The sequence below is a fragment of the Oncorhynchus clarkii genome, chromosome 3 (assembly GCF_045791955.1).
Source record: "Oncorhynchus clarkii lewisi isolate Uvic-CL-2024 chromosome 3, UVic_Ocla_1.0, whole genome shotgun sequence".
In the NCBI taxonomy this organism is placed as follows: Eukaryota; Metazoa; Chordata; class Actinopteri; order Salmoniformes; family Salmonidae; genus Oncorhynchus; species Oncorhynchus clarkii.
The window spans coordinates 10,525,182-10,552,155 of NC_092149.1; the positions used below are offsets into that span (position 1 = coordinate 10,525,182).

A 26,974-nucleotide genomic window follows, 5' to 3' on the forward strand; every position below is an offset into this window, starting at 1 on the left:
TCTAATTGGACATTTAATTAGATCACAGTTTTAGCCAATTAGACTCTGAGGGTGGAGGAGGAGAGTAGAGAGGCCAGAGGGGAATGGGAGATTGGGCTCTCTATCTCTCTCTCTCTCTCTCACGCTCTCTCTCTCTGTCTCTCCCTCTCTCTCTCTCTGTCTCTCTCTCTTCTCTCTCTTTCTTTCTCCCGCTTCTCTCTCTCTCCAGGGGCTGTCTCATTAGTGATATAATGGGTGATTTTCACAGCAACCCTCCCCTGTGTTACTGCCTGAGTGGTACCACCCACAGACCCAGTGCCAGGGCTAAGACCTCACTATTATTTAGCCAAGGGGGGGTGGGGGGATTCTGGCATGATCTGATAATAAAATAAAACAAGTTTAGAGTTTTAATGTCACATACACAAGTATAGTCAAAATGCCTTTCTCGCAAGTTCTAACCCCAACAATGCAGTAATCAATAACAATGTAATACAAAACTACCATATTTCACACACAGTCTGCTAATTCAGGCTCCACGTCTTGCTCTTGTTAAAAGTAGTGCACTACATGTAGAATAACCAGGGTGTGATATGAGACACAGCCGGGGTGTTATTGCTGTCGATGGCTCTGATTAATCTTCAATACAGCTGACAGACTGCCAGTCAGTGAGACATCGACCTGCTCACAGACATGTAGATTAGTCACACAGACACACAGCCCAACCACATAATCACACATAAACACACACAGAGTGTGAGGTTAGTGTCTTGTGATGCAGAATGGTATTGACTCAGTGGAATGTTCTGGTATAATATCACTAGCTAATGAGGCAGAGATAAGCCTTTAGAAACACAACCAACAGATCAGATATCACCAGAGGCTCCATAACATGCCAGTCAAAATCACACCTATTTATTTTTTGTACGATTATATATATATTTTTTAAACAATAAAAAACATCCACATACAAATGACAGCATACAGATGCACACAAACATCAAGGACATCACACCTGCCCAGACACACCTACTCACACCCTCATCTCCAGCACCCGCATCGCTCGACTCCACATGGCCTGAAACTGCACCAATCACACCTATTTCTGCAAACTAAGTCTGTGTGATGATGATGATGGTGGAGGTGATGATGGTGGTGGTGTTTGATGAGTTCCTCAGAGGAGAGCAGTGTGTTTTTATATAGTGTGATGTGAGCCAGTGTATCACCCCCCCCCCTCCAAACCTCTACACCCCCCTCCTCCCCCTCCCTCCAAACCTCTACACCCCCCTCCTTTTCCTCCCCCCTTCCAAACCTCTACACCCCCTCCTTTTCCTCCCCCCCTCCAAACCTCTACACCCCCCTCCTCCCCCTCCCTCCAAGCCTCTACACCCCCCTCCTTTTCCTCCCCCCCTCCAAACCTCTACACCCCCCCTCCAAACATCTATACCCCCCTCCTTTTCCTCCCCCCCTCCAAACCTCTATACACCCCTCCTTTCCCCCCCTCCAAACCTCTACACCCCTCCCCCCTCCAAACCTCTACACCCCCACCCCCTCCCTTTCTGAGCTCTCAGGCTAGAAACACAAACAACACCGACCCCCCAATGGATACCAGCACTCAGAACACACACGCATACATGTACATTCACTCTCAGGTGTGAGCCCTTAGAGACAACACAGTCAATATCAATGTCCCTAGACGGTCTCACACATACCACTCACCTCTCTCCCTCCCACTTCTCCACCTCCTCACCCCTCAGGAGAGATAGAGTGAAACGACCCCCTCACACACACACACACACACACACACACACACACACACACACTTTTTTATGCACAGTCTCTCTGCCTCAGGATGTCTAATGTTGAGAATCCCCTTGAGAAGGCTTTCGAATCTGTGTGTGTGCGTGCACGCACCCACGAGCGTGCGCATTTGTGTAACCCCGTGCTGTGGTGTGTTAGCCACAGGCGCAACTCTCTGACCCCAGTAGTGGTCTGATTGACAGCTGTAGTCCCACCTAATTGCATTACCCTCCCTTGTGATTGGCTCCCGGCCCTGGGGGCTCATTTGTCAGGGTGCACCATGAGTACTATGTGTCACTCAGCTCTCTCTCCCTGCTGATTGGCTGTGTTGCGCCCCAAGGTCCGACCCCCAGCCAAGTGAGAGCAGCTTATTGGTCTCTGGGGAACCAGAAAGTGCCCCAGAGACTGTGCGAGGAGACAGGGAGTCCTTATTGGCTGATATTATCGCTCCTCCCGCCTCTTTACCTGTCTATCAAAACTACATAGAAGTCTCTCAGGCCTGCCCTGCTACCAGATCTCACACACACACACACACACACACACACACACACACACACACACACACACACACACACACACACACAGGTCGGTGGGTGGGTGTTTCGGTCTTTAATATGGAGCTATTGAAACTGTATTTGAATTCAATATTTGTATTTAGACATTGAATTTCAATTAAATATTTTTGAATTTATAATGCTCAAATTGAATCATTGAATTAATAAATTGAACTTCATGTTTTGAAACTGAATTGAATGAAGATTGCATTCAGTTTAAAACTGTAGGGTGGTTTTATTACAGTTTAATCCTCAGAATCTAATGTGCGCCGATGTGTGTGTGTGTGTCGCCAGTGTGTGTGTGTCGCCAAAAAGGAAAAACATCAAGAAAGGCTTCAGGCTCCGCCCCCCCATTGCTTACCCAGCATGCCTCAGCTCTGTCCTCCATCAAACCAGACGCCAACACACGCATGTACACACACACACACACACACACACACACACACACACACACACACACACACACATATACTTTGATTCCGTGTCTCTGTTTGTATGTCTCAGCGGTTGCTATTCACTCTGTCCCAGCAGAGACCTGGTGTGTGTTCCCTGTCTCTCCTGAATATGTGTGTGTTTTCTGTATGTGTGTTTTTGGAGGAGTGTGTGTACTCTGTCTAATGCTCCCGCAGTGTCTCTGAAAGGTTGTGCGGGGGTTTCTGCATTGAAATCCTCCAATATAATACTGAATAAAGACTGGGCCTAAATAATGACGGTGTGAGTGAACCTGGTCGATGCATTCCACCGTGTGTTGTCTGCATGCTAATCTACAGGTTGACTCTTCAGTACCACTGATGAATGGCTGAATTAATAACTTCCTCAATTCTGTACAGAACACCATGTTTTTCCTGTCATGCTTTGTTGGAACTCAACTTTTTCAGAAGTGTGTGTGTGTGTGTGTGTGTGTGTGTGGGCAGGGGGGTGGAGGGGGGTAGTTAGCAGCAGTCACAGAAGAATATTACTCCTGTTAATAGAATGTTTTGTTTGAAGGTGCTGCCAGATGGCATCTGTACGACCACAGCATGTGTTACATATTAGCATTCATTAAGTATTTGTGTTGTGTTCGTATGCATTGTGTGAGTCTACTTTGTGTGAGTGTGTGTGTGTGTGTGTGTGTGTGTGTTTGATCCTTGGAAATTAGGAAATGATGGGAGTTTGTGGTGGATCCCAGTGAAGCCCCCATAAAAACTCTCTGTCACGGAAAATCACTTCCCACGATATGGCTCACACACACACACACACACACACACACACACACACACACACACACACACACACACAGTACCTGCAGATACACATCATATCTCACACACACCCTCCACAGTAAGTAACCTCTATTACCCCCTGTGTCGGAGCAAGGCTACTTGGCAAAGCGTGAGAAAGCACTGTACATGATGGGTAATTGCCGTGCAGCACGCAGTGGGTCTGCATTTTACGAGGAGGGTGCAATGACGGGGTGAAGGGGGCATAGTACCCCCCAACCTCTTCCTCTCACTAGCTTCCCAGGACCAGGGTTGGCAGGATGGAGCAAAAAGGTGTCCGGACAACTTCCTCAATGTTCAGTTTGTAATGCAACAGATCTTTGACTGCATAGCTGCACTGTTACATTTCAAGCCCGCATTAATGATCCCTGCCTTGAATCGGCCTTCTCATGGTTAATGAATTGAGTTGGTTAGGGGCAGTAATAGATTTTGTACTTTGGGCCCCCTGGGCTAACCAACACACACACACGCGTACACACACACACACACATATACACATACACACACAGGCGTTCTGCAGTATTGATGAGTTATGAAAAGACATGAGCAGAGAACCCCACTCCCTGTCGGGGATCCCCCCCAGCTGCTTCCTGTCTGGTTAAGTGAGGGCAGGAAGAGATTTAACTCCCACTGCAGGGGCTCACACGCACACACACACGCACACACACGCACACACACGTACACACACGTACACACACACACACACACACACACGCACACACGCACACACGCACACCCTACTATCAGCCTGTATAAACACATGCACAGCAAGTGTGTTTACCTGTATGGCCAGGTGTGTGTCTGGCTCTGACTGGACTATATGTGTTGTAGGCATCTGACCCTTCACCTCCAAACACCGCCCCTCTGGGCTCCCAGGTCCACGCAGCCGCCGTCAACGGAGACCGGAGCGTACTCCTCAGAATCATCACAGGTACTATACACACATACACACACACTTTCCCCTGATCCCCGACCTTTAACCCCTGACCCACTGTGTGTAGTGGATCCCTCCCTGCGTGACCGTGAGGACCAGTTTGGGCGTACCCCACTGATGTACTGTGTCCTGGCTGACCGTCTGGACTGTGCTGAGACACTGCTGAAGGCGGGAGCCTCTGTTAACAAGACTGACCATAGCCAACGTACTGCCCTGCACCTGGCAGCACAGAAGGTACACTACAACACTGAGTCAACCTGGAACCACTAAAGGAAACACTAGAACAGTAGTGGAACCATCAGAACATTGAGATAACCTGTAGAACACTAAAGGAAACACTAGAACAGTAGTGGAACCATCAGAACATTGAGTTAACCTGTAGAACACTAAAGGAAACACTAGAACAGCAGTGGAACTATCAGAACATTGGGTTAACCTGTAGAACACTAAAGGAAACACTAGAACAGCAGTGGAACCATCAGAACACTGAGTCAACCTGGAACCACTAAAGGAAACACTAGAACAGTAGTGGAACCATCAGAACACTGAGTCAACCTGGAACCACTAAAGGAAACACTAGAACAGTAGTGGAACCATCAGAACACTGAGTTAACCTGTAGAACATTAAAGGAAACACTAGAACAGTAGTGGAACCATCAGAACACTGAGTCAACCTGGAACCACTAAAGGGAACACTAGAACAGTAGTGGAACCATCAGAACATTGAATTAACCTGTAGAACACTAAAGGAAACACTAGAACAGTAGTGGAACCATAAGAACACTGAGTTAACCTGGAACCACTAAAGGAAACACTAGAACAGTAGTGCAACCATCAGAACACTGAGTCAACCTGGAGCTACTAAAGGAAACACTAGAACAGTAGTGGAACCATCAGAACATTGAGTTAACCTGTAGAACACTAAAGGAAACACTAGAACAGTAGTGGAACTATCAAAACACTGCGTTAACCTGTAGAACACTAAGAAAACACTAGAACAGTAGTGGAACCATCAGAACACTGAATCAACATGGAACCATGAATGGAAGCACTAGAACAGTAGTGGAACCATCAGAACATTGAGTTAACCTGTAGAACACTAAAGGAAACACTAGAACAGTAGTGGAACCATCAGAACATTGAGTTGACCTGTAGAACACTAAAGGAAACACTAGAACAGTAGTGGAACCATCAGAACACTGAGTCAACCTGGAACCACTAAAGGAAACACTAGAACAGTAGTGGAACCATCAGAACACTGAGTCAACCTGGAACCACTAAAGGAAACACTAGAACAGTAGTGGAAGCATCAGAACATTGAGTTAACCTGTAGAACACTAAGGGAAACACTAGAACAGTAGTGGAAACATCAGAACACTGAGTTAACCTGGAACCACTAAAGGAGACATTAGAACAGTAGTGGAACCATCAGAACATTGAGTTAAACTGTAGAACACTAAAGGAAACACGAGAACAGCAGTGGAACCATCAGAACACTGAGTTAACCTTTAGAACACCAAATGAAACACTAGAACAGTAGTGGAACCATCAGAACATTGAGTTAACCTGTAGAACACTAAAGGAAACACTAGCACAGCAGTGGAACCATCAGAATACTGAGTCAACCTGTAGAACACTAAAGGAAACACTAGAATAGTAGTGGAACCATCAGAACATTGAGTTAACCGGTAAAACACTAAAGGAAACACTAGAACAGTTGTGGAACCATCAGAACACTGAGTTAACCTGTAGAACACTAAAGGAAAGACTAGAACAGTAGTGGAACCATCAGAACACTGAGTTAACCTGGAACCACTAAAGGAAACACTAGAACAGTAGTGGAACCATCAGAATATTGAGTTAACCTGTAGAACACTAATGGAAACACTAGAACAGTAGTGGAAACATCAGAACACTGAGTCAACCTGGAACCGCTAAAGGAAACACTAGGACAGTAGTGGAACCATCAGAACATTGAGTTAACCTGTAGAACACTAATGGAAACACTAGAACAGTAGTGGAAACAACAGAACATTGATTTAACCTGGAACCACTAAAGGAAACACTAGAACAGTAGTGGAACCATCAGAAAATTGAGTTAACCTTTATAACACTATTGGAAACACTTGAACAGTAGTGGAACCATCAGAACACTGAGTCAACCTGTGAACACTAAAGGAAACACTAGAACAGTAGTGGAACCATCAGAACACTGAGTTAACCTGTAACCACTAAAGGAAATACTAGAACAGTTGTGGAAGCATCAGAACACTGAGTCAACCTGGAACCACTGAAGGAAACACTAGAACAGTAGTGGGACCATCAGAACACTGAGGTAACCTGTAGAACACCAAAGGAAACACTAGAACAGTAGTGGAACCATCAGACCATTGAGTTAACCTGTAGACCACTAAAGGAAACACTAGAACAGTAGTGGAACCATCAGAAAATTGAGTTAACCTGTAGAACACTAATGGAAACACTAGAACAGTAGTGGAAACATCAGAACACTGAGTCAACCTGGGACCGCTAAAGGAAACACTAGAACAGTACTGGAACCATCAGAACATTGAGTTAACCTGGAACCACTAAAGGAAACACTAGAACAGTAGTGGAACCATCAGAAAATTGAGTTAACCTTTAGAACACTATTGGAAACACTAGAACAGTTGTGGAAGCATCAGAACACTGAGTCAACCTGGAACCACTAATGGAAACACTAGAACAGTAGTGGAACCATCAGAACATTGAGTTAACCTGTAGAACACTAAAGGAAACACTAGAACAGTAGTGGAACCATCAGAACTCTGGGTTAACCTGTAACCACTAAAGGAAACACTAGAACAGTAGTGGAAACATCAGAACACTGAGTCAACCTGGAACCGCTAAAGGAAACACTAGAACAGCAGTGGAACCATCAGAACACTGAGTCAACCTGTAGAACACTAAAGGAAACACTAGAACAGTAGTGGAACCATCAGAACACTGAGTCAACCTGTAGAACACTAAAGGAAACACTAGAACAGTAGTGGAACCATCAGAACATTGAGTTAACCGGTAGAACTAAAGGAAAAACTAGATCAGTAGTGGAACCATCAGAACACTGAGTTAACCTGTAGAACACTAAAGGAAACACTAGAGCAGCAGTGGAACCATCAGAACATTGAGTTGACCTGTAGAACACTAAAGGAAACACTAGAACAGTAGTGGAACCATCAGAACATTGAGTCAACCGGGAACCACTAAAGGAAACACTAGAACAGTAGTGGAACCATCAGAACATTGAGTTAACCTGTAGAACACTAAAGGAAACACTAGAACTGTAGTGGAACCATCAGAACATTGAGTTAACCTGTAGAACACTAAAGGAAACACTAGAACAGTAGTGGAACCATCAGAACATTGAGTTAACCTGTAGAACACTAAAGGAAACACTAGAACAGTAGTGGAACCATCAGAACATTGAGTTAACCTGTAGAACACTAAAGGAAACACTAGAACAGCAGTGGAACCATCAGAAAATTGAGTTAACCTTTAGAACACTAATGTAAACACTTGAACAGTAGTGGAAACATCAGAACACTGAGGTAACCTGTAGAACATTAGAGGAAACACTAGAACAGTAGTTGAACCATCAGAACACTGAGTCAACCTTGAACCACTAAAGGAAACACTAGAACAGTAGTGGAACCATCAGAACACTGAGTCAACCTGGAACCACTAAAGGAAACACTAGAACAGTAGTGGAACCATCAGAACATTGAGTTAACCTGTAGAACACCAAAGGAAACACTAGAACAGTAGTGGAACCATCAGAACATTGAGTTAACCTGTAGAACACTAAAGGAAACACTAGTACAGCAGTGGAACCATCAGAATACTGAGTCAACCTGTAGAACACTAAAGGAAACACTAGAATAGTAGTGGAACCATCAGAACATTGAGTTAACCGGTAAAACACTAAAGGAAACACTAGAACAGTTGTGGAACCATCAGAAAACTGAGTTAACCTGTAGAACACTAAAGGAAAGACTAGAACAGTAGTGGAACCATCAGAACACTGAGTTAACCTGGAACCACTAAAGGGATCACTAGAACAGTAGTGGAACAATCAGAATATTGAGTTAACCTGTAGAACACTAATGGAAACACTAGAACAGTAGTGGAAACATCAGAACACTGAGTCAACCTGGAACCGCTAAAGGAAACACTAGAACAGTAGTGGAACCATCAGAACATTGAGTTAACCTGTAGAATACTAATGGAAACACTAGAACAGTAGTGGAAACAACAGAACACTGAGTCAACCTGGAACCGCTAAAGGAAACACTAGAACAGTAGTGGAACCATCAGAACATTGATTTAACCTGGAACCACTAAAGGAAACACTAGAACAGTAGTGGAACCTTCAGAAAATTGAGTTAACCTTTATAACACTATTGGAAACACTTGAACAGTAGTGGAACCATCAGAACACTGAGTCAACCTGTAGAACACTAAAGGAAACACTAGAACAGTAGTGGAACCATCAGAACACTGAGTCAACCTGTGAACACTAAAGGAAACACTAGAACAGTAGTGGAACCATCAGAACACTGAGTTAACCTGTAACCACTAAAGGAAATACTAGAACAGTTGTGGAAGCATCAGAACACTGAGTCAACCTGGAACCACTAAAGGAAACACTAGAACAGTAGTGGAACCATCAGAACACTGAGGTAACCTGTAGAACACCAAAGGAAACACTAGAACAGTAGTGGAACCATCAGACCATTGAGTTAACCTGTAGACCACTAAAGGAAACACTAGAACAGTAGTGGAACCATCAGAAAATTGAGTTAACCTGTAGAACACTAATGGAAACACTAGAACAGTAGTGGAAACATCAGAACACTGAGTCAACCTGTAGAACACTAAAGGAAACACTAGAACAGCAGTGGAACCATCAGAAAATTGAGTTAACCTTTAGAACACTATTGGAAACACTAGAACAGTAGTGGAACCATCAGAACATTGAGTTAACCGGTAGAACTAAAAGAAAAACTAGATCAGTAGTGGAACCATCAGAACACTGAGTTAACCTGTAGAACACTAAAGGAAACACTAGAACAGCAGTGGAACCATCAGAACATTGAGTTGACCTGTAGAACACTAAAGGAAACACTAGAACAGTAGTGGAACCATCAGAACATTGAGTCAACCGGGAAACACTAAAGGAAACACTAGAACAGTAGTGGAACCATCAGAACATTGAGTTAACCTGTAGAACACTAAAGGAAACACTAGAACTGTAGTGGAACCATCAGAACATTGAGTTAACCTGTAGAACACTAAAGGAAACACTAGAACAGTAGTGGAACCATCAGAACATTGAGTTAACCTGTAGAACACTAAAGGAAACACTAGAACAGTAGTGGAACCATCAGAACATTGAGTTAACCTGTAGAACACTAAAGGAAACACTAGAACAGCAGTGGAACCATCAGAAAATTGATTTAACCTTTAGAACACTAATGTAAACACTTGAACAGTAGTGGAAACATCAGAACACTGAGGTAACCTGTAGAACATTAGAGGAAACACTAGAACAGTAGTTGAACCATCAGAACACTGAGTCAACCTGTAGAACACTAAAGGAAACACTAGAACAGTAGTGGAACCATCAGAACATCGAGTTAACCGGTAGAACACTAAAGGAAAAACTAGACCAGTAGTGGAACCATCAGAACATTGAGTTAACCTTTAGAACACTAAAAGAAACACTAGAACAGTAGTGGAACCATCAGAACACTGAGTTAACCTGTAGAACACTAAAGGAAACACTAGAACAGTAGTGCAACCATCATAACATTGAGTTAACCTGTAGAACACTCTAGGAAACACTAGAACAGTAGTGGAACCATCAGAACACTGAGTTAACCTGTAGAACACTAAAGGAAACACTAGAACAGAACACTGAGTCAACCTGGGACCGCTAAAGGAAACACTAGAACAGTAGTGGAACCATCAGAACACTGAGTTAACCTGGAACCACTAAAGGAAACACTAGAACAATATTGGAACCATCAGAACATTGAGTTAACCTGTAGAACACTAAAGGAAACACTAGAACAGTACTGGAACCATCAGATCACCGAGTTAACCTGTAGAACACTAAAGGAAACACTAGAACAGTAGTGGAACCATCAGAACATTGAGTTAACCTGTAGAACACTAAAGGTAACACTAGAACAGTAGTGGAACCATCAGAACATTGAGTTAACCTGTAGAATACTAAAGGAAACACTAGAACAGTAGTAGAACCATCAGAACATTGAGTTAACCTGTAGAACACTAAAGGAAACACTAGAACAGCAGTGGAACCATAAGAACACTGAGTTAACCTGGAACCACTAAAGGAAACACTAGAACAGTAGTGCAACCATCAGAACACTGAGTCAACCTGGAGCTACTAAAGGAAACACTAGAACAGTAGTGGAACCATCAGAACATTGAGTTAACCTGTAGAACACTAAAGGAAACACTAGAACAGTAGTGGAACTATCAAAACACTGCATTAACCTGTAGAACACTAAGAAAACACTAGAACAGTAGTGGAACCATCAGAACACTGAGTCAACCTGGAACCATGAATGGAAGCACTAGAACAGTAGTGGAACCATCAGAACATTGAGTTAACCTGTAGAACACTAAAGGAAACACTAGAACAGTAGTGGAACCATCAGAACATTGAGTTAACCTGTAGAACACTAAAGGAAACACTAGAACAGTAGTGGAACCATCAGAACACTGAGTCAACCTGGAACCACTAAAGGAAACACTAGAACAGTAGTGGAACCATCAGAACATTGAGTTAACCTGTAGAATACTAAAGGAAACACTAGAACAGTAGTAGAACCATCATAACATTGAGTTAACCTGTAGAACACTAAAGGAAACACTAGAACAGCAGTGTCACCATCAGAACATTGGGTTAACCTGTAGAACACTAAAGGAAACACTAGAACAGCAGTGGAACCATCAAAACACTGAGTCAACCTGGAACCACTAAAGGAAACACTAGAACAGTAGTGGAACCATCAGAACACTGAGTCAACCTGGAACCACTAAAGGAAACACTAGAACAGTAGTGGAACCATCAGAACACTGAGTTAACCTGTAGAACACTAAAGGAAACACTAGAACAGCAGTGGAACCATCAAAACACTGAGTCAACCTGGAACCACTAAAGGAAACACTAGAACAGTAGTGGAACCATCAGAACACTGAGTCAACCTGGGACCGCTAAAGGAAACACTAGAACAGTAGTGGAACCATCAGAACACTGAGTTAACCTGGAACCACTAAAGGAAACACTAGAACAATATTGGAACCATCAGAACATTGAGTTAACCTGTAGAACACTAAAGGAAACACTAGAACAGTACTGGAACCATCAGATCACCGAGTTAACCTGTAGAACACTAAAGGAAACACTAGAACAGTAGTGGAACCATCAGAACATTGAGTTAACCTGTAGAACACTAAAGGTAACACTAGAACAGTAGTGGAACCATCAGAACATTGAGTTAACCTGTAGAATACTAAAGGAAACACTAGAACAGTAGTAGAACCATCAGAACATTGAGTTAACCTGTAGAACACTAAAGGAAACACTAGAACAGCAGTGGAACCATAAGAACACTGAGTTAACCTGGAACCACTAAAGGAAACACTAGAACAGTAGTGCAACCATCAGAACACTGAGTCAACCTGGAGCTACTAAAGGAAACACTAGAACAGTAGTGGAACCATCAGAACATTGAGTTAACCTGTAGAACACTAAAGGAAACACTAGAACAGTAGTGGAACTATCAAAACACTGCATTAACCTGTAGAACACTAAGAAAACACTAGAACAGTAGTGGAACCATCAGAACACTGAGTCAACCTGGAACCATGAATGGAAGCACTAGAACAGTAGTGGAACCATCAGAACATTGAGTTAACCTGTAGAACACTAAAGGAAACACTAGAACAGTAGTGGAACCATCAGAACATTGAGTTAACCTGTAGAACACTAAAGGAAACACTAGAACAGTAGTGGAACCATCAGAACACTGAGTCAACCTGGAACCACTAAAGGAAACACTAGAACAGTAGTGGAACCATCAGAACATTGAGTTAACCTGTAGAATACTAAAGGAAACACTAGAACAGTAGTAGAACCATCATAACATTGAGTTAACCTGTAGAACACTAAAGGAAACACTAGAACAGCAGTGTCACCATCAGAACATTGGGTTAACCTGTAGAACACTAAAGGAAACACTAGAACAGCAGTGGAACCATCAAAACACTGAGTCAACCTGGAACCACTAAAGGAAACACTAGAACAGTAGTGGAACCATCAGAACACTGAGTCAACCTGGAACCACTAAAGGAAACACTAGAACAGTAGTGGAACCATCAGAACACTGAGTTAACCTGTAGAACACTAAAGGAAACACTAGAACAGTAGTGGAACCATCAGAACACCGAGTCAACCTGGAACCACTAAAGGGAACACTAGAACAGTAGTGGAACCATCAGAACATTGAATTAACCTGTAGAACACTAAAGGAAACACTAGAACAGTAGTGGAACCATAAGAACACCGAGTTAACCTGGAACCACTAAAGGAAACACTAGAACAGTAGTGGAACCATCAGAACACTGAGTCAACCTGGAACCACTAAAGGAAACACTAGAACAGTAGTGGAACCATCAGAACACTGAGTTAACCTGTAGAACACTAAAGGAAACACTAGAACAGTAGTGGAACCATCAGAACACTGAGTCAACCTGGAACCACTAAAGGGAACACTAGAACAGTAGTGGAACCATCAGAACATTGAGTTAACCGGTAAAACACTCTAGGAAACACTAGAACAGTAGTGGAACCATCAGAACACTGAGTTAACCTGTAGAACACTAAAGGAAACACTAGAACAGAACACTGAGTCAACCTGGGACCGCTAAAGGAAACACTAGAACAGTAGTGGAACCATCAGAACACTGAGTCAACCTGTAACCACTAAAGGAAACACCAGAACAGTAGTGGAACCATCTGAACATTGAGTTAACCTGTAGAACACTAAAGAAAACACTGGAACAGTAGTGGAACCATCAGAACATTGAGTTAATCTGTAGAACCCTGAAGGAAACACTAGAACAGTAGTGGAACCATCAGAACACTGAGTTAACCTGGATCCACTAAAGGAACCACTAGAACAATATTGGAACCATCAGATCACCGAGTTAACCTGTAGAACACTAAAGGAAACACTAGAACAGTAGTGGAACCATCAGAACATTGAGTTAACCTGTAGAACACTAAAGGTAACACTAGAACAGTAGTGGAACCATCAGAACATTGAGTTAACCTGTAGAATACTAAAGGAAACACTAGAACAGTAGTAGAACCATCAGAACATTGAGTTAACCTGTAGAACACTAAAGGAAACACTAGAACAGCAGTGGAACCATAAGAACACTGAGTTAACCTGGAACCACTAAAGGAAACACTAGAACAGTAGTGCAACCATCAGAACACTGAGTCAACCTGGAGCTACTAAAGGAAACACTGGAACAGTAGTGGAACCATCAGAACATTGAGTTAACCTGTAGAACACTAAAGGAAACACTAGAACAGTAGTGGAACTATCAAAACACTGCATTAACCTGTAGAACACTAAGAAAACACTAGAACAGTAGTGGAACCATCAGAACACTGAGTCAACCTGGAACCATGAATGGAAGCACTAGAACAGTAGTGGAACCATCAGAACATTGAGTTAACCTGTAGAACACTAAAGGAAACACTAGAACAGTAGTGGAACCATCAGAACATTGAGTTAACCTGTAGAACACTAAAGGAAACACTAGAACAGTAGTGGAACCATCAGAACACTGAGTCAACCTGGAACCACTAAAGGAAACACTAGAACAGTAGTGGAACCATCAGAACATTGAGTTAACCTGTAGAATACTAAAGGAAACACTAGAACAGTAGTAGAACCATCAGAACATTGAGTTAACCTGTAGAACACTAAAGGAAACACTAGAACAGTAGTGGAACCATCAGAACACTGAGTCAACCTGGAACCACTAAAGGAAACACTAGAACAGTAGTGGAACCATCAGAACATTGAGTTAACCTGTAGAATACTAAAGGAAACACTAGAACAGTAGTAGAACCATCAGAACATTGCGTTAACCTGTAGAACACTAAAGGAAACACTAGAACAGCAGTGTCACCATCAGAACATTGGGTTAACCTGTAGAACACTAAAGGAAACACTAGAACAGCAGTGGAACCATCAGAACACTGAGTCAACCTGGAACCACTAAAGGAAACACTAGAACAGTAGTGGAACCATCAGAACACTGAGTCAACCTGGAACCACTAAAGGGAACACTAGAACAGTAGTGGAACCATCAGAACATTGAATTAACCTGTAGAACACTAAAGGAAACACTAGAACAGTAGTGGAACCATAAGAACACTGAGTTAACCTGGAACCACTAAAGGAAACACTAGAACAGTAGTGCAACCATCAGAACACTGAGTCAACCTGGAGCTACTAAAGGAAACACTAGAACAGTAGTGGAACCATCAGAACATTGAGTTAACCTGTAGAACACTAAAGGAAACACTAGAACAGTAGTGGAACTATCAAAACACTGCGTTAACCTGTAGAACACTAAGAAAACACTAGAACAGTAGTGGAACCATCAGAACACTGAGTCAACCTGGAACCATGAATGGAAGCACTAGAACAGTAGTGGAACCATCAGAACATTGAGTTAACCTGTAGAACACTAAAGGAAACACTAGAACAGTAGTGGAACCATCAGAACATTGAGTTAACCTGTAGAACACTAAAGGAAACACTAGAACAGTAGTGGAACCATCAGAACACTGAGTCAACCTGTAGAACACTAAAGGAAACACTAGAACAGCAGTGGAACCATCAGAAAATTGAGTTAACCTTTAGAACACTAATGTAAACACTTTAACAGTAGTGGAAACATCAGAACACTGAGGTAACCTGTAGAACATTAGAGGAAACACTAGAACAGTAGTTGAACCATCAGAACACTGAGTCAACCTGTAGAACACTAAAGGAAACACTAGAACAGTAGTGGAACCATCAGAACATCGAGTTAACCGGTAGAACACTAAAGGAAAAACTAGACCAGTAGTGGAACCATCAGAACATTGAGTTAACCTTTAGAACACTAAAAGAAACACTAGAACAGTAGTGGAACCATCAGAACACTGAGTTAACCTGTAGAACACTAAAGGAAACACTAGAACAGTAGTGCAACCATCATAACATTGAGTTAACCTGTAGAACACTAAAGGAAACACTAGAACAGTAGTGGAACCATCAGAACATTGAGTTAACCGGTAAAACACTCTAGGAAACACTAGAACAGTAGTGGAACCATCAGAACACTGAGTTAACCTGTAGAACACTAAAGGAAACACTAGAACAGAACACTGAGTCAACCTGGGACCGCTAAAGGAAACACTAGAACAGTAGTGGAACCATCAGAACACTGAGTTAACCTGGAACCACTAAAGGAAACACTAGAACAATATTGGAACCATCAGAACATTGAGTTAACCTGTAGAACACTAAAGGAAACACTAGAACAGTACTGGAACCATCAGATCACCGAGTTAACCTGTAGAACACTAAAGGAAACACTAGAACAGTAGTGGAACCATCAGAACATTGAGTTAACCTGTAGAACACTAAAGGTAACACTAGAACAGTAGTGGAACCATCAGAACATTGAGTTAACCTGTAGAATACTAAAGGAAACACTAGAACAGTAGTAGAACCATCAGAACATTGAGTTAACCTGTAGAACACTAAAGGAAACACTAGAACAGCAGTGGAACCATAAGAACACTGAGTTAACCTGGAACCACTAAAGGAAACACTAGAACAGTAGTGCAACCATCAGAACACTGAGTCAACCTGGAGCTACTAAAGGAAACACTAGAACAGTAGTGGAACCATCAGAACATTGAGTTAACCTGTAGAACACTAAAGGAAACACTAGAACAGTAGTGGAACTATCAAAACACTGCATTAACCTGTAGAACACTAAGAAAACACTAGAACAGTAGTGGAACCATCAGAACACTGAGTCAACCTGGAACCATGAATGGAAGCACTAGAACAGTAGTGGAACCATCAGAACATTGAGTTAACCTGTAGAACACTAAAGGAAGCACTAGAACAGTAGTGGAACCATCAGAACATTGAGTTAACCTGTAGAACACTAAAGGAAACACTAGAACAGTAGTGGAACCATCAGAACACTGAGTCAACCTGGAACCACTAAAGGAAACACTAGAACAGTAGTGGAACCATCAGAACATTGAGTTAACCTGTAGAATACTAAAGGAAACACTAGAACAGTAGTAGAACCATCAGAACATTGAGTTAACCTGTAGAACACTAAAGGAAACACTAGAACAGCAGTGTCACCATCAGAACATTGGGTTAACCTGTAGAACACTAAAGGAAACACTAGAACAGCAGTGGAACCATCAGAACACTGAGTCAACCTGGAACCACTAAAGGAAACACTAGAACAGTAGTGGAACCATCAGAACACTGAGTCAACCTGGAACCACTAAAGGAAACACTAGAATAGTAGTGGAACCATCAGAACACTGAGTTAACCTTTAGAACACTAAAGGAAACACTAGAACAGTAGTGGAACCATCAGAACACTGAGTCAACCTGGAACCACTAAAGGGAACACTAGAACAGTAGTGGAACCATCAGAACATTGAATTAACCTGTAGAAAACTAAAGGAAACACTAGAACAGTAGTGGAACCATAAGAACACCGAGTTAACCTGGAACCACTAAAGGAAACACTAGAACAGTAGTGGAACCATCAGAACACTGAGTCAACCTGGAACCACTAAAGGAAACACTAGAACAGTAGTGGAACCATCAGAACACTGAGTTAACCTGTAGAACACTAAAGGAAACACTAGAACAGTAGTGGAACCATCAGAACACTGAGTCAACCTGGAACCACTAAAGGGAACACTAGAACAGTAGTGGAACCATCAGAACATTGAGTTAACCGGTAAAACACTCTAGGAAACACTAGAACAGTAGTGGAACCATCAGAACACTGAGTTAACCTGTAGAACACTAAAGGAAACACTAGAACAGAACACTGAGTCAACCTGGGACCGCTAAAGGAAACACTAGAACAGTAGTGGAACCATCAGAACACTGAGTCAACCTGTAACCACTAAAGGAAACACCAGAACAGTAGTGGAACCATCTGAACATTGAGTTAACCTGTAGAACACTAAAGAAAACACTAGAACAGTAGTGGAACCATCAGAACACTGAGTTAACCTGGAACCACTAAAGGGAACACTAGAACAGTATTGGAACCATCAGAACATTGAGTTAATCTGTAGAACCCTGAAGGAAACACTAGAACAGTAGTGGAACCATCAGAACACTGAGTTAACCTGGATCCACTAAAGGAACCACTAGAACAGTAGTGGAACCATCAGAACACTGAGTTAACCTGGAACCACTAAAGGAACCACTAGAACAATATTGGAACCATCAGATCACCGAGTTAACCTGTAGAACACTAAAGGAAACACTAGAACATCAGTGGAACCATCAGAACATTGAGTTAACCTGTAGAACACTAAAGGTAACACTAGAACAGTAGTGGAACCATCAGAACATTGAGTTAACCTGTAGAATACTAAAGGAAACACTAGAACAGTAGTAGAACCATCAGAACATTGAGTTAACCTGTAGAACACTAAAGGAAACACTAGAACAGCAGTGGAACCATAAGAACACTGAGTTAACCTGGAACCACTAAAGGAAACAATAGAACAGTAGTGCAACCATCAGAACACTGAGTCAACCTGGAGCTACTAAAGGAAACACTAGAACAGTAGTGGAACCATCAGAACATTGAGTTAACCTGTAGAACACTAAAGGAAACACTAGAACAGTAGTGGAACTATCAAAACACTGCATTAACCTGTAGAACACTAAGAAAACACTAGAACAGTAGTGGAACCATCAGAACACTGAGTCAACCTGGAACCATGAATGGAAGCACTAGAACAGTAGTGGAACCATCAGAACATTGAGTTAACCTGTAGAACACTAAAGGAAACACTAGAACAGTAGTGGAACCATCAGAACATTGAGTTAACCTGTAGAACACTAAAGGAAACACTAGAACAGTAGTGGAACCATCAGAACACTGAGTCAACCTGGAACCACTAAAGGAAACACTAGAACAGTAGTGGAACCATCAGAACATTGAGTTAACCTGTAGAATACTAAAGGAAACACTAGAACAGTAGTAGAACCATCAGAACATTGAGTTAACCTGTAGAACACTAAAGGAAACACTAGAACAGTAGTGGAACCATCAGAACACTGAGTCAACCTGGAACCACTAAAGGAAACACTAGAACAGTAGTGGAACCATCAGAACATTGAGTTAACCTGTAGAATACTAAAGGAAACACTAGAACAGTAGTAGAACCATCAGAACATTGAGTTAACCTGTAGAACACTAAAGGAAACACTAGAACCGCAGTGTCACCATCAGAACATTGGGTTAACCTGTAGAACACTAAAGGAAACACTAGAACAGCAGTGGAACCATCAGAACACTGAGTCAACCTGGAACCACTAAAGGAAACACTAGAACAGTAGTGGAACCATCAGAACACTGAGTCAACCTGGAACCACTAAAGAAAACACTAGAACAGTAGTGGAACCATCAGAACACTGAGTTAACCTGTAGAACACTAAAGGAAACACTAGAACAGTAGTGGAACCATCAGAACACTGAGTCAACCTGGAACCACTAAAGGGAACACTAGAACAGTAGTGGAACCATCAGAACATTGAATTAACCTGTAGAACACTAAAGGAAACACTAGAACAGTAGTGGAACCATAAGAACACTGAGTTAACCTGGAACCACTAAAGGAAACACTAGAACAGTAGTGCAACCATCAGAACACTGAGTCAACCTGGAGCTACTAAAGGAAACACTAGAACAGTAGTGGAACCATCAGAACATTGAGTTAACCTGTAGAACACTAAAGGAAACACTAGAACAGTAGTGGAACTATCAAAACACTGCGTTAACCTGTAGAACACTAAGAAAACACTAGAACAGTAGTGGAACCATCAGAAGACTGAGTCAACCTGGAACCATGAATGGAAGCACTAGAACAGTAGTGGAACCATCAGAACATTGAGTTAACCTGTAGAACACTAAAGGAAACACTAGAACAGTAGTGGAACCATCAGAACATTGAGTTAACCTGTAGAACACTAAAGGAAACACTAGAACAGTAGTGGAACCATCAGAACACTGAGTCAACATGTAGAACACTAAAGGAAACACTAGAAAAGTAGTGGAACCATCAGAACACTGAGTCAACCTGTAGAACACTAAAGGAAACACTAGAACAGTAGTGGAACCATCAGAACACTGAGTCAACCTGTGAACACTAAAGGAAACACTAGAACAGTAGTGGAACCATCAGAACACTGAGTTAACCTGTAACCACTAAAGGAAATACTAGAACAGTTGTGGAAGCATCAGAACACTGAGTCAACCTGGAACCACTAAAGGAAACACTAGAACAGTAGTGGAACCATCAGAACACTGTAGAACACCAAAGGAAACACTAGAACAGTAGTGGAACCATCAGAACATTGAGTTAACCTGTAGAACACTAAAGGAAGCACTAGAACAGTAGTGGAACCATCAGAACATTGAGTTAACCTGTAGAACACTAAAGGAAACACTAGAACAGTAGTGGAACCATCAGAACACTGAGTCAACCTGGAACCACTAAAGGAAACACTAGAACAGTAGTGGAACCATCAGAACATTGAGTTAACCTGTAGAATACTAAAGGAAACACTAGAACAGTAGTAGAACCATCAGAACATTGAGTTAACCTGTAGAACACTAAAGGAAACACTAGAACAGCAGTGTCACCATCAGAACATTGGGTTAACCTGTAGAACACTAAAGGAAACACTAGAACAGCAGTGGAACCATCAGAACACTGAGTCAACCTGGAACCACTAAAGGAAACACTAGAACAGTAGTGGGACCATCAGAACACTGAGTCAACCTGGAACCACTAAAGGAAACACTAGAATAGTAGTGGAACCATCAGAACACTGAGTTAACCTTTAGAACACTAAAGGAAACACTAGAACAGTAGTGGAACCATCAGAACACTGAGTCAACCTGGAACCACTAAAGGGAACACTAGAACAGTAGTGGAACCATCAGAACATTGAATTAACCTGTAGAAAACTAAAGGAAACACTAGAACAGTAGTGGAACCATAAGAACACCGAGTTAACCTGGAACCACTAAAGGAAACACTAGAACAGTAGTGGAACCATCAGAACACTGAGTCAACCTGGAACCACTAAAGGAAACACTAGAACAGTAGTGGAACCATCAGAACACTGAGTTAACCTGTAGAACACTAAAGGAAACACTAGAACAGTAGTGGAACCATCAGAACACTGAGTCAACCTGGAACCACTAAAGGGAACACTAGAACAGTAGTGGAACCATCAGAACATTGAGTTAACCGGTAAAACACTCTAGGAAACACTAGAACAGTAGTGGAACCATCAGAACACTGAGTTAACCTGTAGAACACTAAAGGAAACACTAGAACAGAACACTGAGTCAACCTGGGACCGCTAAAGGAAACACTAGAACAGTAGTGGAACCATCAGAACACTGAGTCAACCTGTAACCACTAAAGGAAACACCAGAACAGTAGTGGAACCATCTGAACATTGAGTTAACCTGTAGAACACTAAAGAAAACACTAGAACAGTAGTGGAACCATCAGAACACTGAGTTAACCTGGAACCACTAAAGGGAACACTAGAACAGTATTGGAACCATCAGAACATTGAGTTAATCTGTAGAACCCTGAAGGAAACACTAGAACAGTAGTGGAACCATCAGAACACTGAGTTAACCTGGATCCACTAAAGGAACCACTAGAACAGTAGTGGAACCATCAGAACACTGAGTTAACCTGGAACCACTAAAGGAACCACTAGAACAATATTGGAACCATCAGATCACCGAGTTAACCTGTAGAACACTAAAGGAAACACTAGAACATCAGTGGAACCATCAGAACATTGAGTTAACCTGTAGAACACTAAAGGTAACACTAGAACAGTAGTGGAACCATCAGAACATTGAGTTAACCTGTAGAATACTAAAGGAAACACTAGAACAGTAGTAGAACCATCAGAACATTGAGTTAACCTGTAGAACACTAAAGGAAACACTAGAACAGCAGTGGAACCATAAGAACACTGAGTTAACCTGGAACCACTAAAGGAAACAATAGAACAGTAGTGCAACCATCAGAACACTGAGTCAACCTGGAGCTACTAAAGGAAACACTAGAACAGTAGTGGAACCATCAGAACATTGAGTTAACCTGTAGAACACTAAAGGAAACACTAGAACAGTAGTGGAACTATCAAAACACTGCATTAACCTGTAGAACACTAAGAAAACACTAGAACAGTAGTGGAACCATCAGAACACTGAGTCAACCTGGAACCATGAATGGAAGCACTAGAACAGTAGTGGAACCATCAGAACATTGAGTTAACCTGTAGAACACTAAAGGAAACACTAGAACAGTAGTGGAACCATCAGAACATTGAGTTAACCTGTAGAACACTAAAGGAAACACTAGAACAGTAGTGGAACCATCAGAACACTGAGTCAACCTGGAACCACTAAAGGAAACACTAGAACAGTAGTGGAACCATCAGAACATTGAGTTAACCTGTAGAATACTAAAGGAAACACTAGAACAGTAGTAGAACCATCAGAACATTGAGTTAACCTGTAGAACACTAAAGGAAACACTAGAACAGTAGTGGAACCATCAGAACACTGAGTCAACCTGGAACCACTAAAGGAAACACTAGAACAGTAGTGGAACCATCAGAACATTGAGTTAACCTGTAGAATACTAAAGGAAACACTAGAACAGTAGTAGAACCATCAGAACATTGAGTTAACCTGTAGAACACTAAAGGAAACACTAGAACCGCAGTGTCACCATCAGAACATTGGGTTAACCTGTAGAACACTAAAGGAAACACTAGAACAGCAGTGGAACCATCAGAACACTGAGTCAACCTGGAACCACTAAAGGAAACACTAGAACAGTAGTGGAACCATCAGAACACTGAGTCAACCTGGAACCACTAAAGAAAACACTAGAACAGTAGTGGAACCATCAGAACACTGAGTTAACCTGTAGAACACTAAAGGAAACACTAGAACAGTAGTGGAACCATCAGAACACTGAGTCAACCTGGAACCACTAAAGGGAACACTAGAACAGTAGTGGAACCATCAGAACATTGAATTAACCTGTAGAACACTAAAGGAAACACTAGAACAGTAGTGGAACCATAAGAACACTGAGTTAACCTGGAACCACTAAAGGAAACACTAGAACAGTAGTGCAACCATCAGAACACTGAGTCAACCTGGAGCTACTAAAGGAAACACTAGAACAGTAGTGGAACCATCAGAACATTGAGTTAACCTGTAGAACACTAAAGGAAACACTAGAACAGTAGTGGAACTATCAAAACACTGCGTTAACCTGTAGAACACTAAGAAAACACTAGAACAGTAGTGGAACCATCAGAAGACTGAGTCAACCTGGAACCATGAATGGAAGCACTAGAACAGTAGTGGAACCATCAGAACATTGAGTTAACCTGTAGAACACTAAAGGAAACACTAGAACAGTAGTGGAACCATCAGAACATTGAGTTAACCTGTAGAACACTAAAGGAAACACTAGAACAGTAGTGGAACCATCAGAACACTGAGTCAACATGTAGAACACTAAAGGAAACACTAGAACAGTAGTGGAACCATCAGAACACTGAGTCAACCTGTGAACACTAAAGGAAACACTAGAACAGTAGTGGAACCATCAGAACACTGAGTTAACCTGTAACCACTAAAGGAAATACTAGAACAGTTGTGGAAGCATCAGAACACTGAGTCAACCTGGAACCACTAAAGGAAACACTAGAACAGTAGTGGAACCATCAGAACACTGAGGTAACCTGTAGAACACCAAAGGAAACACTAGAACAGTAGTGGAACCGTCAGACCATTGAGTTAACCTGTAGACCACTAAAGGAAACACTAGAACAGTAGTGGAACCATCAGAAAATTGAGTTAACCTGTAGATCACTAATGGAAACACTAGAACAGTAGTGGAAACATCAGAACACTGAGTCAACCTGGGACCGCTAAAGGAAACACTAGAACAGTACTGGAACCATCAGAACATTGAGTTAACCTGGAACCACTAAAGGAAACACTAGAACAGTAGTGGAACCATCAGAAAATTGAGTTAACCTTTAGAACACTATTGGAAACACTAGAACAGTTGTGGAAGCATCAGAACACTGAGTCAACCTGGAACCACTAATGGAAACACTAGAACAGTAGTGGAACCATCAGAACATTGAGTTAACCTGTAGAACACTAAAGGAAACACTAGAACAGTAGTGGAACCATCAGAACTCTGGGTTAACCTGTAACCACTAAAGGAAACACTAGAACAGTAGTGGAAACATCAGAACACTGAGTCAACCTGGAACCGCTAAAGGAAACACTAGAACAGCAGTGGAACCATCAGAACACTGAGTCAACCTGTAGAACCCTGAAGGAAACACTAGAACAGTAGTGGAACCATCAGAACACTGAGTTAACCTGGATCCACTAAAGGAACCACTAGAACAATATTGGAACCATCAGATCACCGAGTTAACCTGTAGAACACTAAAGGAAACACTAGAACAGTAGTGGAACCATCAGAACATTGAGTTAACCTGTAGAACACTAAAGGTAACACTAGAACAGTAGTGGAACCATCAGAACATTGAGTTAACCTGTAGAATACTAAAGGAAACACTAGAACAGTAGTAGAACCATCAGAACATTGAGTTAACCTGTAGAACACTAAAGGAAACACTAGAACAGCAGTGGAACCATAAGAACACTGAGTTAACCTGGAACCACTAAAGGAAACACTAGAACAGTAGTGCAACCATCAGAACACTGAGTCAACCTGGAGCTACTAAAGGAAACACTAGAACAGTAGTGGAACCATCAGAACATTGAGTTAACCTGTAGAACACTAAAGGAAACACTAGAACAGTAGTGGAACTATCAAAACACTGCATTAACCTGTAGAACACTAAGAAAACACTAGAACAGTAGTGGAACCATCAGAACACTGAGTCAACCTGGAACCATGAATGGAAGCACTAGAACAGTAGTGGAACCATCAGAACATTGAGTTGACCTGTATAACACTAAAGGAAACACTAGAACAGTAGTGGAACCATCAGAACACTGAGTCAACCTGGAACCACTAAAGGAAACACTAGAACAGTAGTGGAACCATCAGAACATTGAGTTAACCTGTAGAATACTAAAGGAAACACTAGAACAGTAGTAGAACCATCAGAACATTGAGTTAACCTGTAGAACACTAAAGGAAACACTAGAACAGTAGTGGAACCATCAGAACACTGAGTCAACCTGGAACCACTAAAGGAAACACTAGAACAGTAGTGGAACCATCAGAACATTGAGTTAACCTGTAGAATACTAAAGGAAACACTAGAACAGTAGTAGAACCATCAGAACATTGAGTTAACCTGTAGAACACTAAAGGAAACACTACAACCGCAGTGTCACCATCAGAACATTGGGTTAACCTGTAGAACACTAAAGGAAACACTAGAACAGCAGTGGAACCATCAGAACACTGAGTCAACCTGGAACCACTAAAGGAAACACTAGAACAGTAGTGGAACCATCAGAACACTGAGTCAACCTGGAACCACTAAAGAAAACACTAGAACAGTAGTGGAACCATCAGAACATTGAGTTAACCTGTAGAATACTAAAGGAAACACTAGAACAGTAGTAGAACCATCAGAACATTGAGTTAACCTGTAGAACACTAAAGGAAACACTAGAACAGTAGTGGAACCATCAGAACACTGAGTCAACCTGGAACCACTAAAGGAAACACTAGAACAGTAGTGGAACCATCAGAACATTGAGTTAACCTGTAGAATACTAAAGGAAACACTAGAACAGTAGTAGAACCATCAGAACATTGAGTTAACCTGTAGAACACTAAAGGAAACACTAGAACCGCAGTGTCACCATCAGAACATTGGGTTAACCTGTAGAACACTAAAGGAAACACTAGAACAGCAGTGGAACCATCAGAACACTGAGTCAACCTGGAACCACTAAAGGAAACACTAGAACAGTAGTGGAACCATCAGAACACTGAGTCAACCTGGAACCACTAAAGAAAACACTAGAACAGTAGTGGAACCATCAGAACACTGAGTTAACCTGTAGAACACTAAAGGAAACACTAGAACAGTAGTGGAGCCATCAGAACACTGAGTCAACCTGGAACCACTAAAGGGAACACTAGAACAGTAGTGGAACCATCAGAACATTGAATTAACCTGTAGAACACTAAAGGAAACACTAGAACAGTAGTGGAACCATAAGAACACTGAGTTAACCTGGAACCACTAAAGGAAACACTAGAACAGTAGTGCAACCATCAGAACACTGAGTCAACCTGGAGCTACTAAAGGAAACACTAGAACAGTAGTGGAACCATCAGAACATTGAGTTAACCTGTAGAACACTAAAGGAAACACTAGAACAGTAGTGGAACCATCAGAACACTGAGTCAACCTGTAGAACACTAAAGGAAACACTAGAACAGTAGTGGAACCATCAGAACACTGAGTCAACCTGTAGAACACTAAAGGAAACACTAGAACAGTAGTGGAACCATCAGAACACTGAGTCAACCTGTGAACACTAAAGGAAACACTAGAACAGTAGTGGAACCATCAGAACACTGAGTTAACCTGTAACCACTAAAGGAAATACTAGAACAGTTGTGGAAGCATCAGAACACTGAGTCAACCTGGAACCACTAAAGGAAACACTAGAACAGTAGTGGAACCATCAGAACACTGAGGTAACCTGTAGAACACCAAAGGAAACACTAGAACAGTAGTGGAACCGTCAGACCATTGAGTTAACCTGTAGACCACTAAAGGAAACACTAGAACAGTAGTGGAACCATCAGAAAATTGAGTTAACCTGTAGATCACTAATGGAAACACTAGAACAGTAGTGGAAACATCAGAACACTGAGTCAACCTGGGACCGCTAAAGGAAACACTAGAACAGTACTGGAACCATCAGAACATTGAGTTAAC

The 26,974-nt window shown here is 41.9% G+C and overlaps 1 protein-coding gene across 1 annotated transcript in view; it reads left to right on the forward strand.

Moving 5' to 3' along the window:
- The first annotated feature begins 4,458 nt into the window (after positions 1-4,458).
- The window catches only part of LOC139387726 (inversin-like), a 255,745-nt gene continuing 233,229 nt past the window's right edge, over positions 4,459-26,974 (forward strand). Inside the window, exons 1-2 of the mRNA XM_071133999.1 lie at positions 4,459-4,520; positions 4,591-4,757. Of these exons, the coding sequence (XP_070990100.1) occupies positions 4,641-4,757 (117 nt within the window). The 5' untranslated portion in view covers positions 4,459-4,520; positions 4,591-4,640. The remainder of the gene's footprint in view (positions 4,521-4,590; positions 4,758-26,974) is intronic.